Below are 12962 nucleotides of genomic sequence, written 5' to 3'. Positions count from 1 at the left end.
TAATGAAGTGGTTCAGGGACCAAGGAACCCCTTGAGATGGGAACAATAATATAGTATCCGAGTTCTCTGCAAAAGACGACCTTGTACTGGCAAGTCTTGGAGGACTCCTGGTTGCAAAAAGAATACTGCTAAAGAAGCTCTTTACAAAAAAGTATCACACCCCCACAAAAACCTCTCCTACAAAATTCTAATGTCTTCTGAATCTCTGAAAGATCCTATTTTATGGTAGTCATGGCTTCATAGGTTATGGTTCCTCCTTATCTGAAACTCATGTCAGAATAAACGCAAATGGTGTGAATGTCATTGATGGCTCAGCCCCGGCACTAAGGGAAGATTGTGAAGAGTACCAGGAGCCTGCAAGCCCATATAGGCAAAGCTGAAAAAAATTAAAGAAATAAAATGTAACAAAAGTAATTTAGAGAGGTAGGGTGACTTCTAGTCTCTTCTAAAATACTATCCAGGGCCCTCTCAATTCCAGTCTCTAAAAAAAGTGTTCTGCAATGTGCTGTTTGATGTTTCTTATAAAGATTGACAAAAATAAATACTTAGAACAAGCAGAGAAAGCATGACTTCTGCTACACTGCTGAGGATGCTCAGGTAAAGGTAGCTTTGCTTTTATTCCATGGGGTCTGCAACCTGTTCTGACACTAATGAGGACTTGGGGTTGCCTTCTCTCACCAAGACTCGCTAGCCCAGAGTAAATAAACTTGTTCTTATCCTTCATGCCCAAACAGATCCTAACACATTTTTCTGTTTCCTGATTGTCATGCTTGAAAGATTCTCATTAATATGCATGAGGCTTAATGCCTAGAGACCACATGACTTGAGATCCTCTTTTAAAAGAGAACCTTGTTCATTCAGGAAAAAGTAAAGATTTGGTTGAAAATGCAGACCAGAGGGAAAAGGACTTACTCCTTTGGTCTCTATTACTGGGAAAACTTTCATAAAACCTATGGTCCCTTATCAGTGTGCTGACTTTTGCGCTGCCTCAACGAATCTCCTGCCACCTCCGTGTCAGCTGAACAGGGCTGTTCAGGGACGGCCCCTTCCACCTTCTCAGGTCCCACTTCTTTCTCTGCCATGTTGCCCTCTCTCAGGGTCCCCTGGTCATTAGCATCACTCTTCTCCTCATCGACACCAGCAGCCAAGTCGTCTTCCTCCTCCTCCTCCTCCACTTCGTCCTCATCACCTAGGTCCTCTTTCTCCTCTTCATCATCTACAAGGCTATCCTTGTTTTCTTCTTCATTTGAATCATCTTTTTCCTCCTCTGCATCCTGCAATTGTTCAGCACTTTGAGCCTCCTCTGACCTCTGATTCTCCTCTGTGGAGGGAAGAGTACAAAAAGAATGTCCTCTAAATAAGCAATAGTAATTCGGCACTCAATTGAGTGCTTTTAACTGTGAAGTGCACAACAACAAGGGGGGGGTGGGGGGAGAGAAGGCAAGAACTACTTGATGATTTTCTCCTTGAAGCTGGGATTCTCAGATTCTCTGCTGACATCCCAACCCTATCTGGGGCTTCTCAGTCCCTCTCTGGACATTTTACTGACTGTGTTGACTTTATGAGAACACGAAGGCAGGGAGGGCAAAGGTTCCTTTCCTCTCCGTATTTCATAGCTTGCTTACTGACCCCTTGGTCATGGTGATCAGCTCAGCAACGTGACTTAAGCTGAGCCAATCAGAGTACTCCCCAGGGTTTTTTTTTGTGGGGGGCAGAGTCAGGAGGAAAACCTCCTTTCTCTCTGCAGAAATTGCTAAGCTGATAAAATTTGAGTTGAGGTGTTGACAATCATTGAGTCAGGCAGAGAGAATCAGAAACCTAATATGACTTGGGCTATGTCTGAAACGAGAACCCCCCTGGACTTTTTGGTAACCTAATAAATTCTCCTTTTTTCCTCAAAAATAGTTTGAATTGGGTTTCTGTCACTTTCAAGAATTCTAGGGAACATAATATAGTTTCTAATTATCTACAGAAGGTTCAAAGCCTTGAAAACTTCAAAAACTACAAAAAATATGAACTTATTCAGTTTAATTTCCCACAAAATTCAGTAAATATATAAAGTCTCCATATAAATTCTCAAACATAGTCAGGACTAAAAACATGAGAATCCAGGACCACCTAGTTCCAGAAACAGCATGGGACAGTGCAGACTTTGGACTTGAACAGAAGTGTATTAAAAACCCAAGTCCCCACCTTTTGACTCTGTGATCTGTAACAACTGATCTAGCCTTTCAGAGCCTCTGTGTTCTCATCTGTAAAAGCAGTTGGGAGCCTGATAGTAAAGGACTTAGGATAGTAACTGGTACACTGTAGAAGCTCAATGAATGTAAATTCCTATCCCTCCCTTTTCATTCTGAAAAAAAGCCTGATATTCAATAATGAAGACATGCATTTAAAGGGAAAAATACATCAAAGGAAATATTCTCTAATTTAATAGAGACCAAACCAAAACCAAAGTCACTGCCATTGATTTGACACTGATTCACAGCAACCTCCATTGGGTTTCCAAGGCTGTAAATCTTTATGGAAGTAGACTACCTGACCTTCCTCCTATGGAGCAGCTGGTAGGTTTGAACTGCCAATCCTCTGGTTAGCAGCCAAATGCTTTAACTGCTACACTACCAGAGCTCCTTAATTTAATAGAACCATAAGTAAGAATTTTGGTTTGAATCTACCTAGAGAACCAATTTCAGAGAATTTTGGTTTGTCATCTAGCAAATCAAGGGTAATACACACCATTTGTATGAGCAAGAAAGGGCATACCACAGAATTCCAAGGATACTTTATTCCATGATTTTATTATGCTTACCAGAACGGTCAGATAAATGCCTAGGAAGTGGTACATAGAAACATTCTGACATTATCACCAAGACCTGGGGGAAAAAAAAAAAAGTGATCTTAGAGTTAGAAGGTAGGACATGTATTACCAAAGGGCCTCAAAATTAGGCCTTGCTTTTATACACAGATATTCTTAGACAAATAATTAGCAGTTGGTCAAAAGTCCTCAAAAAGGACAAGGTTATAATTAACAATTTCCTATTTTTCAACTATAACATAATGTAGAAAAATACTATTTTATTAATTTAGAGGAAAGGTCACAAAGTCAATTGTCTACAGATAGCCTGTTACAAATAGATGAATCAAGCAGGTATAAGACAAAGATACACTATCAGCCAAGTCTCAAAGAGCCTTTTTAAAAACACTATTCTAGACAAATCAATTTAGTCTGTATACAGGTTACCCATTGCCAGTGGGTAATCCCCAAATGAGCTGGAATTCTAAAGAGTACCATAAGAAACTTCTATAGAAGCAAACTGTGAGAAACCCGATCAAGGATGTGAACTAAGTCATATTTTAGACGTGACTGATGAGCTCCACTTCTGACTCTGACTGCAGGATGAGTCACATGCCTTGTTCCTTGATAACCTACAAGTTCCTTAAGGACAGAATCATCCAGTCCATGTTCTGTGGCTGGGTGATAAGGGTACAGAGCATTTAAAAAAGGGGAGAGCCAGCTGTAGCCGAAACAACTGGGAGTCACTCTCCACACTGTGACGCCACAGAGCTCCAACATAGGAAGATGCTGCCCAGGCTGCAGCCATCCCCCGGCAGGAAGGCTGGTACGTGGCTAACTCTCAGACTGCCTTTACTCTGAATAACTGACCAGCTCTTAAAATAACAGTAGTACTTCATACTGTATATTAGTACACTAAATGGTATTCTGAAATTTTAAAGAATCCACAGTCATAGTCCTTTCGATTCCACTTTATAAATATCAAATGAGTGCCCAGGATTATTTGTGTTCAGGATTATTACTATCCATATGTTCTTTTATTACTTTACTCAATATTTGGATTCACTCGGTTCAAGGTACCATATTAATATCTTGAGAGGTGGGACAGGTTGAAAAGGAAAAACAAAACAAAACAAAAAAAACCCCACAGTCTTGGCTCTTGAGAAGTATAGAGAAAAAAATGGCACTTTTTAAGTATAAAGCATTACGAAATATGACACTCATTAGAGAAATGGATAAAGTATTTTGAGATAAAGAGATTACAGTCTCAAGTGGCCTCGTTCAGCACCTTATTCCTTTACCATATTATTCAAATACCATTCTGTATGTGGCTAAGATGTGAAAACACAAGGTTGAGAAACACTTGCTTAGTTATAAACACTTCTTTAAGTTATTGGAAGTGTCATTTTGGAATAGCTAACTTAAGTTGGTATAGGAATGCAGGTGGTTTCAAGCTGTGTAACTAATTCACAAAAGATAAGAAAAACATACATAAGAAATCTAAGACTACTGAAGGCAAAATTCTAGCTACTGCATGGTTCTAACACATACTACTAATCAGAAGGCTGGTGGTTCAAACCCACCAGCCACTCCTCAGAAGGAAGGTTAGGCAATCTATTTCCGTAGTGATACTGCCTCAGAAACCCAAGGAAGGTTCGTTATGAGTCAGGTTCGACTCGATGGCACACAACAACTCTGGTAGCATAGTGCCCAAAGCACTTGACTGTTAACCAGGAAGTTGGTGGTTCAAACCCACCAGCCACTCCTTGGAAGGAAGGTTGGGCAATCTACTTCCATAGCGATACCACCTCGGAAACCCAAGGAGGGAGTTGCTATGAGTCGGGTCCGACTTGATGGCACATAACAAGAACAACACCACCACACACTACAGTTGTAGAAAAGGCATTTTGAACAAATATATGTGTTTACTAATTTCCAGAACTGTATTAGCAGACAATTTGAGTTTATTACTGCTTTAAATTTTGTATTATTATTTTGTTAAATAAAATTCTGTCCCTAATGTCTTATAAAGAAACTATGTTCTATGTCACTTAATCACTTGAACAGTCTGGGATCAACTCTATTCTTTCTTCAGGAAAGAAGAATATTCTTCCCTGGTGTCTTTTCTGCACTGATTATTTTAATGTAAGTTTCTAAATGAACTTAAGATACAAGCAGGCCTGACTCCATTTCTTGGACTTAAAGCCAACCTCAATGATAAAATTCTGAAAATCTTTGCATTAAGAGGAATTGTGATTGGTCTTCTAAATAGGCTCATATTCAAGCTGCATTTTCCATTAACTTGATCTCTGAATCACCCTGGACCTCACACCACTGCCCTTACAAGAGACTCACGTTCCATATACACTGTTAGAAATAAACTGTTACAAAAACCTCTACTCACTGCCGTCAAGTCGAATGCCATTCATAGTGACTCCTCCTTGGGTTTCCAAGGTGGCATCACTACAGAAGTAGATTGCTCAACCTTCCTTCCGAGGAATGGCTGGTGGGTTTGAACCGCCAGCATTCTGGTTAGCAGTTAAATGCCTTAGGCACTACGCCCCCAGAGCTCCTAGAAAAACCTGTTGTTGTTGTTATGTGCCATCAAGTCATCTCCCAGAACTAGATAATTGTTAGGAAAAGCAAAGATTACTATATTCCATTTACATCCAAAATCAAATCTCTTTAGGACAGAGCAATGGAGACATGGTAATTAGTGATAAAGTTCACACAAAAGAATGGGACATACCTAGGATATAACAGATGACACACTCAGGTATTTAAGTCCTATCCCTACCTTGGACATTAAAAGCAGCAGCTAAATGTCAAAGAATAGTTGTAATGGGAATTAAGCATGTTCATGGAAAAATAAAATCAAGTCTCCTTGGCTCCCTAGAGTTATGACTCTGCTGCATCATGTTATGACTTGCTATGAACAAAATTGCTAACACTTGAAACTTATTTTTAAAAAATCTTGCTAAAGAGCCAAAGTTCATTATAAAATATAGTAGACTTTATAATAATCTTAGCTAAGAATTTGTTCTTTTTAATTCATTTTTAGGAATCATCAATTATACTGTCATCATACAGTATTTGAAAGCTACATGATTGGTACAGCATAATGACTTTTGAGGACTTCTCCTTTTCTTAACTATAGCTAAAAGTGCAATAAAATTAGTAAGTTGTAGGTAAAGGGAAATATAATAAGTTATTTCACTTATATCAAAGAGTAAAACATGTAAAAATATTATAGTTGACTTGGGCAATTTACTTCCATAAAGACACCCCCTCAGAAACCCACGGAGGGTTTGCTAAGTCAGATCCCACTTGACGGCAGGGAGTTGGTTTTTTTTTTGGATATAGTTAAGTTTATTATTTCATTGTCATCTAAAACATACCTAGGGAGAAAAGGTATAGATACCTAGTGGGTATTTATTTTCATGGCCAAAGAAGACACTCTAATTTGCTTTGCATCTTACTTTTTCCACAGTAAGACTGGATTGCTCTATATACATTCTTGTAGACCCTCTCCTTGGAAAAACACCAAGGTGTATGTAAAAGGAGATGGTCAGAATCAGAGGTATAATGAGAGAATATAAACAAGAAAAAAAATCTCCTTGTTTACCCTCAGAATAAATTCATGGCTTTGGCCTTCTTAACAGTGTTCTAATCCAGTAGGCAATGTGCAAAATTACAACTGTCTTGGAAACTGACCATCTAACTCAAGTAGGGTCTCCATTTCTCCTTTCATCACTGCCTGTACTCTGGGCAGTGCATAGTTTTAGAATACACAGGAGACAGAATAAGGAAATAATGATTTAATCAATTTTCTATTATAATTCAAATTATCACTGAAAATGGTATCAAACAAGCAAATGTTATTTAACTTCTTAGGTTAAATATCACACAAAAGAATGTTTAAACACTACTTCTTCCTTGGGCTTTTTCTAGATTTACATGAAACCTATTTTATTTTAAAAACAGTAAAAAGACTGCATTATCTCTTACCAGACCCATGAAAAGGCCAAAAACCAAGGTGGCTATGACGAAAAAGACGTAAGAACACCAAACAGGAATTCCAAGGGTCACTGTCAAATAGTTGTGAAGATGCTGTAATCAGAAGAAAAAATACAAAATATTTGCATGCAATGAGACAAAAATATTTGATCCCCCCCCCCTTTAGTTATAATACAAGTTTGTAAACTTCCTCTCTCTATGTAAGCTCCCACAAAGGCCATCTAATGATTTATGCATTTAATGATTCCTAAGAATAAGTCAAATATGACACTGGGAATCTGAAAGTAAGAATTAAATTCATAGCTAATAAGAGTTATATTTTTTGTCACTTTCCTCTAATTGGGAGCTCTGGTGGTGTAGTGCCTAAGGCATTTGACTGTTAACCAGAAGGCTGGTGGTTCAAATCCAGCAGCCACTCCTCAGAAGGAAGGTTGGACAATCTATTCCATAGTGATACTGCCTGGGAAACCCAAGGAGGGGACTCTATGAGTCGGATCCGACTCGATGGCAGTGAGTTCGTTTCTTTTTCTCTAATTATTATATACACGTCAATGCTTACTCATAATATGGCCTCTACATAAAAAAATCCAACTTCTTGACTTGGGCTTTTACCATGATTAAGTAGAAACAAATTAGTTACAGAACACAAGCATTAACAATGTCTCCCTATTTCTTTTTGTGGTCAGACCCTCTTTCATTGCTCTACTCTTACCCATTCTTAACAACTTTCATAAAGTATCATGAAACATAAAATGTAGTATTAGACAGAAGAAACAGTTTTTCCATTAACTGATTTTAAGCAAAAAAGACCTTGTCTTTAAGTACACTATATATCCCGTCATGCTCACTGTTACAAGGGACTCTACTTGATGACAAACACAAAAGATGAATGAGTAGATACAATAATCTTACCTAAAAATTGTTCACATTCTACATCAGGCAGAAGTGACAGATAATAGCCTCCTAATTTGAAGTCATAGCCCACTTATATGTGGACTTGCAGGAGCCATGTGCTTCTTGGTGATGGTTCAGTGGTCACCAAGATGTCATCTATTTTAGACCCTTATACTGGGATGACATCAAGAGCATCATACATGAAGAAAGCAAACGATCATCAAAAAAACAGGAAAGGAAGACTAAAACGGATGTCAGAAGGGACTCAAAAACTTGCTCTTGAATAAAGAGTAGCTAAAGGAAATGGAAGAAATGACAAGATAAAAGAGATGAACAGAAGATTTCAAAGGGCAGCTTGAGAAGACAAAGCAAAGTATTATGATGAAATATGCAAAGACCCGGAGTTGGAAAACAAAAAGGAAGAATATGCTCCACATTTCTCAAGCTGAAAGAACTGAATAAAAATTCAAACCTCAAGTTGGAAAACTGAAGGATTTTTATGGGCAAAATATTGAATGATGCAGGAAGCAACAAAAGAAGATAGTAGGAACCCAGAGTCACTGTATCGAAAAGATCTGTGTTCAACTATTTCAGGAGGTAGCATATGATCAAGAATTAATGGTCTTGAAGAAGTTATTCAAGCTGCATTGAAGAAATTTAAAAAAAAAACCCTCCAGGAACTGACGAAATACCCAGTGAGAAGTTCTAATAATGTGCACGACATGTAGCTTAATGCTTTTCTCGATGACTCGGAGCCATCATCAGGATTAAACCCTGAAATGTGCCAAAGTACTACAAGATATGGAATGCCAGGCTGCCTCTGTGCTGACCTGTGGATTATTTCTTTATAAATAACACCTAGTGATTTACTTCATTCATATACCAAAAAACCAAACTCACTGCCGTCGAGAAGAGTTACACACTTCCCAGTATATTCAAAGCATCTTATTTCAAAAAGCTCCACTTCAATCTTTTGTAAGCATCAACTTTCTCTAAGTAATTTGTTTTGAGCTTCTTAAAGAGACCCTGCCATCTTGTGGTCTTTGTGGTAATTATTATTAAAGACTCATTAATCAAGTGTTTTTGTAACAGCAGACGTAAGTCTTTATCTGTTTATTTGTCTGAGTTCACTATGGTTTTAGAGTCCCTTAAGAGTGTTAGGAAGGAGCTCTGGTAGCGTAGCGCCTAAGGCACTTGACTGCTAACCAGAAGTCTGGCAGTTCAAACCCACCAGCCATTCCTTGGAAGGAAGGTTGGGCAATCTATTTCCGTAGTGATACTGCCTCGGAAACCCGAGGGGTCACTGTGAGTCAGATCTGACTCAATGGCACATAACAACAACAACAAAGAGTGTTAGGATTCATGGTAGTAGGTACTTGAAGTTTTGCTTCCTAGGAAAAAATGGTAATTTTGCTTATAGAAAATATTGTCCCATGTTCTATGTTGTATGTGCTCACTACAAGGAAACTCCCTACTTCATTTATTTGAAACTTACAAAAATGTCACCTGACAGGGTTAATACCTTGTATTATTATAAGAGATGGCTGATTTTGAGCTAATTTTTAACTACATACAAATTTGTGCAAGAGGACTGAATGCAAACTTGGACTAGAATGCGTGAAAAGGAAATTACAATCAGTGGTCAAATGGATTTAAGGAATGGATAGGCCAAAGCTTACATGGATCAGAGATACAGTCTTTCTTCCCTAGGGAAGCCAGCACTCCCTCTAGGAATCTGAACTACTGCAGACAGGATTAGATGGTGCCCAAGGGCACCTGGCCAGCAACCCCAGAGCTTAGAGTCTTCTTCAAAGCTGACTCACCTCGAAGAGCACACACTTTTTCCATTCAGATTCCATCTGCTTTACAGAATATATTCTAAGGAGCTCTAGGACAAGCCCTGTAGTCCTTCAGACACAGATCAGAATCATCAAACTATCTCCCCTGCCTGGGAGCTGCTAGGAAGACTACTCAATAACGCCATGGGTTCACTTCGCACCACGTTTTACCCTCACAACACCAGGGGACCACTTCACAGCATTCTGTGGGCTACGTGAGAGCCACCTTGTGATATACACTACTTCACTGTAACAATGTTGTAGATTTAAAAAAAAAAAAAAAGGCAAGAGAAGGCAATCTACTATCTATATTACAGGGGAATATTTTGAACTTCTTAAATTCACTCTTACAATCTAGACACTCACAGTCTTTAAATCTCATGAAGGGATATTTATAAAACATTAAACGTTCTGTAATGTCAATTTAATCATAAGTGAAGGTAGTATCCATCACACATACTTCCTCCCTTAAAAATAAGCTAGATTTTGCCATATGCCTGCATCCCTTCATAATAACAATTACATTTAGAAGAGGTAAATTACATCCTGTTCAGTGAATGGCAAAGATTCACCAAATCCAACAAAACAGTGTTTTAAGTATGTTCAAATGCTAAACCTACTTAGCAAAAACATACACTTTATGACTGCCATAGAACTCTATTTTCATCCTGTTAACAGCTTTGGTTAAAAACAAATCAATAAAAAGGTAAAGTATTCCTTGTTGCCAAATCAGAAAGGAAATTACGGTAAAATAACAAACACAACAATGATTAATGAATATAACCAAAAAAACCAAATATATAACCAAATAACCAAATATATAATGAATATAACCAAAAAATCCAACTATTAACTATGTAGAAGGGGTCAGGTTCTGTGCAAAGCATTCAAAGTGTTCTAGTAACAACAGTGTACAGTCAGGATAAGAGATATACTACCTTACACATGAGGTGGGAAATAATGACTTGTCTCTCTAGAAGAGAGAAAGATAATGCCTCTCTGCATCATTGTAGTCAACTCTCAAAAGGAGAAGACAGAAAGCCTGGAAAGTCTCTCCTGATACATGTGTCAGAGGCAAAATCATCAACCCCTGGATTTCTAATTCTAATTGTGTCACCAGACCAATATTAGTATTTCCCAAATTCAATTTTTCAACATCTGTGTGTGCACTCTGCATTCCTTAGAAATCTCCATGTGTCTTGGCATCAATCTTCCCCTGCGTCTAGTTTCCTAGCGGAGCCCGGGTCCAAAGGATACACTCCACTCCTGGTACTTCTTTCTTGGTGGTAGAAGATCCATCTCATCTCTGCTTGCTGTTTAATCTCTCTTATATCTTAAAAAAGGTTGACTCAATTATCTATTATACAAATTATCTATCCAATGATCTCTGGGACACAAGGTGAAAGCAGGACACGTGCAGGATCTGGCTTACAGAACTGTTAAAGAAACGTCCTCATCTCAAACAAAACATATATAAGGCTGGTGCAGAGTTAAGGCGGCCAAGGGCAGATCCAATAAAACCCCTAAGTTCACAGGAACTCAACCCAGTAAGTGTCTCATCACCAGGTGAATCCAGCATTCTGAGGACCAGCTTTTATCTCCAAAATGCCAGACCTAGCAAGCTGTCTTTACTCTTAAGGCACAAACTCGTAGATTTTAAGGAAGCACAGCTGAGTAGGCTCTGATGTTTTAAATATTGCTCTTGGTTTTGCATTCTTCTTACCAATGAAGAAATATCAGAAATTATAAGACAACATAAAGGACATTTAAAAATTCAGTCATAATTCCAGTATCAGAGATAATCATTGCTAATATTTCCTAATGTCCATCCAGGTTTTCCTTGTACACACACACAAACTCCATTAAGCACAATATTACACACACTGTTTTGCTCATTTCCTTCACTTCTAACATGCATCTCTCCCTATGAAGGTATCTTTATCTAACCAGCTACCGACCCAGAGAGACTGCTTCTGAGGAAAGTGAACTTGTATTGGTCCATGTATACACAAATATCTAAGTAGGATAGAAGAGTTCCTGGATGGGCATCAATAATCTTGCCCCACTGTATTAACCACTGTGTGCTTTCCTTCTTCTGTGTTTTTATCTTACCTTCTTTCTCTCACACTTTACAATCTTTTGGGTCTAGCTCCCCACTCCCCACCACATGATTTTCTTCTGAAAGTCATGTGACTGTCTGGTGTTAATCTGGTTGCACTGCAGTTTGGTATTATCTAGAGACAATTGAAATAGATTATTTCTCCCTCAATTATTCATTCATCATTGATGCAAGAATCCCAGGCAAGATGAAGAGCTAGCTAAATAAACTAATTAAGCCAGTCAATATAAGGACTGACAGAGTAAGCAGTTCTATAAAGGCAAGCAAGGCAAACCACCTAGACGTTCAAGTGGGAACCAGAGACCTGACAGATGGCCAACAGGGTCCCACCAGGCCAGATATCATACTCCTTACGAATAAGAGGCCAAGGCTTGGATTCTAGAAAAACCTGTGGTGTGAGCCTTCTCATAAGAATATTTCCTTTAGCTTATATTAAAAATATATGTTTTCAGGTAGGATTGAAGTAAAATGAACTGTAAGTATGTAAAGGATATAACTTGATAAATTTTGATGTACGATACAATCATGAAATAATTACATTATCGAGATAATGAGCATTTCCTTCACACCAAAAACTTTCCTTTGACACTGGCCATACAGAGGTTACAATCTACTAAGAAATAAAGCATGCATATCATAACATGAGAAACAACATTGCCTGGTGACCAGCAATGAGTGTTAAATAATAGTATGGTTGATAAGAACTATGGTATAGAAATTCAGAGGAGGAAGAAATTGTCGTGGCAAATTAGGAATGGCTTTACCATTTCCAAATTCACTTTTTTTTCTTTTCTAATGATACTTTATTGTGTTTTTGGTGAAGATTTACATAGCAGTTTCTATATTAAACAATTCAGTTTCTATATTCAACAATTTCTATAAAAATTGTTCAGTATCATTGACATTCTTCACAGTCTTATTATGTTCAATATGGTTATTCCATTAACAATATTTTTTAAAGATATGGAGAGGAAAAAAAAAATGCATATAAATTCTTAAAAAATAAGATACTATTAAAAAAAAGGGAGAATTGTAAAAAAATCTAGTTCTAGTAAGTGGAAACTATGTCTATTCATTGACATTAAAAAGTTAATGTCTGACTTAAACAACAGATTATTCACTGCTGGAGTGACCAGGAAGACAGATCTGAAGAATTACTCAGATGTAACAGATAGAAAAAAGAAACATAAAAGGAAGATTAAGAGAAATGGTGGATATAATGAAAAGGTTCACAATATATGGAACAAGAGTTTCAGAAGTCAAAGATAAAGAAAGGATACAGATAATAGACGAGAATGTT

At 37.8% G+C, this 12962-nt stretch overlaps 1 protein-coding gene across 1 annotated transcript in view; it reads right to left on the bottom strand.

Annotated features, from left to right (window-relative positions):
• Positions 1–950: 950 nt before the first annotated feature.
• TMX4 (thioredoxin related transmembrane protein 4) overlaps positions 951–12962 on the bottom strand; it is a 55332-nt gene continuing 43320 nt past the window's right edge. Inside the window, exons 6-8 of the mRNA XM_007955979.2 lie at positions 6803–6904; positions 2810–2873; positions 951–1321 (exon numbers count right to left, since the gene is read on the bottom strand). Of these exons, the coding sequence (XP_007954170.1) occupies positions 951–1321; positions 2810–2873; positions 6803–6904 (537 nt within the window). The remainder of the gene's footprint in view (positions 1322–2809; positions 2874–6802; positions 6905–12962) is intronic.

This window comes from Orycteropus afer, unplaced genomic scaffold (assembly GCF_000298275.1).
Source record: "Orycteropus afer afer isolate SDZICR_OR568_19922 unplaced genomic scaffold, OryAfe1.0 scaffold00567, whole genome shotgun sequence".
NCBI classification, from domain to species: Eukaryota; Metazoa; Chordata; class Mammalia; order Tubulidentata; family Orycteropodidae; genus Orycteropus; species Orycteropus afer.
Note: the sequence above shows the minus strand (reverse complement) of the source record. Positions and strands in the feature narration are given on the sequence as shown.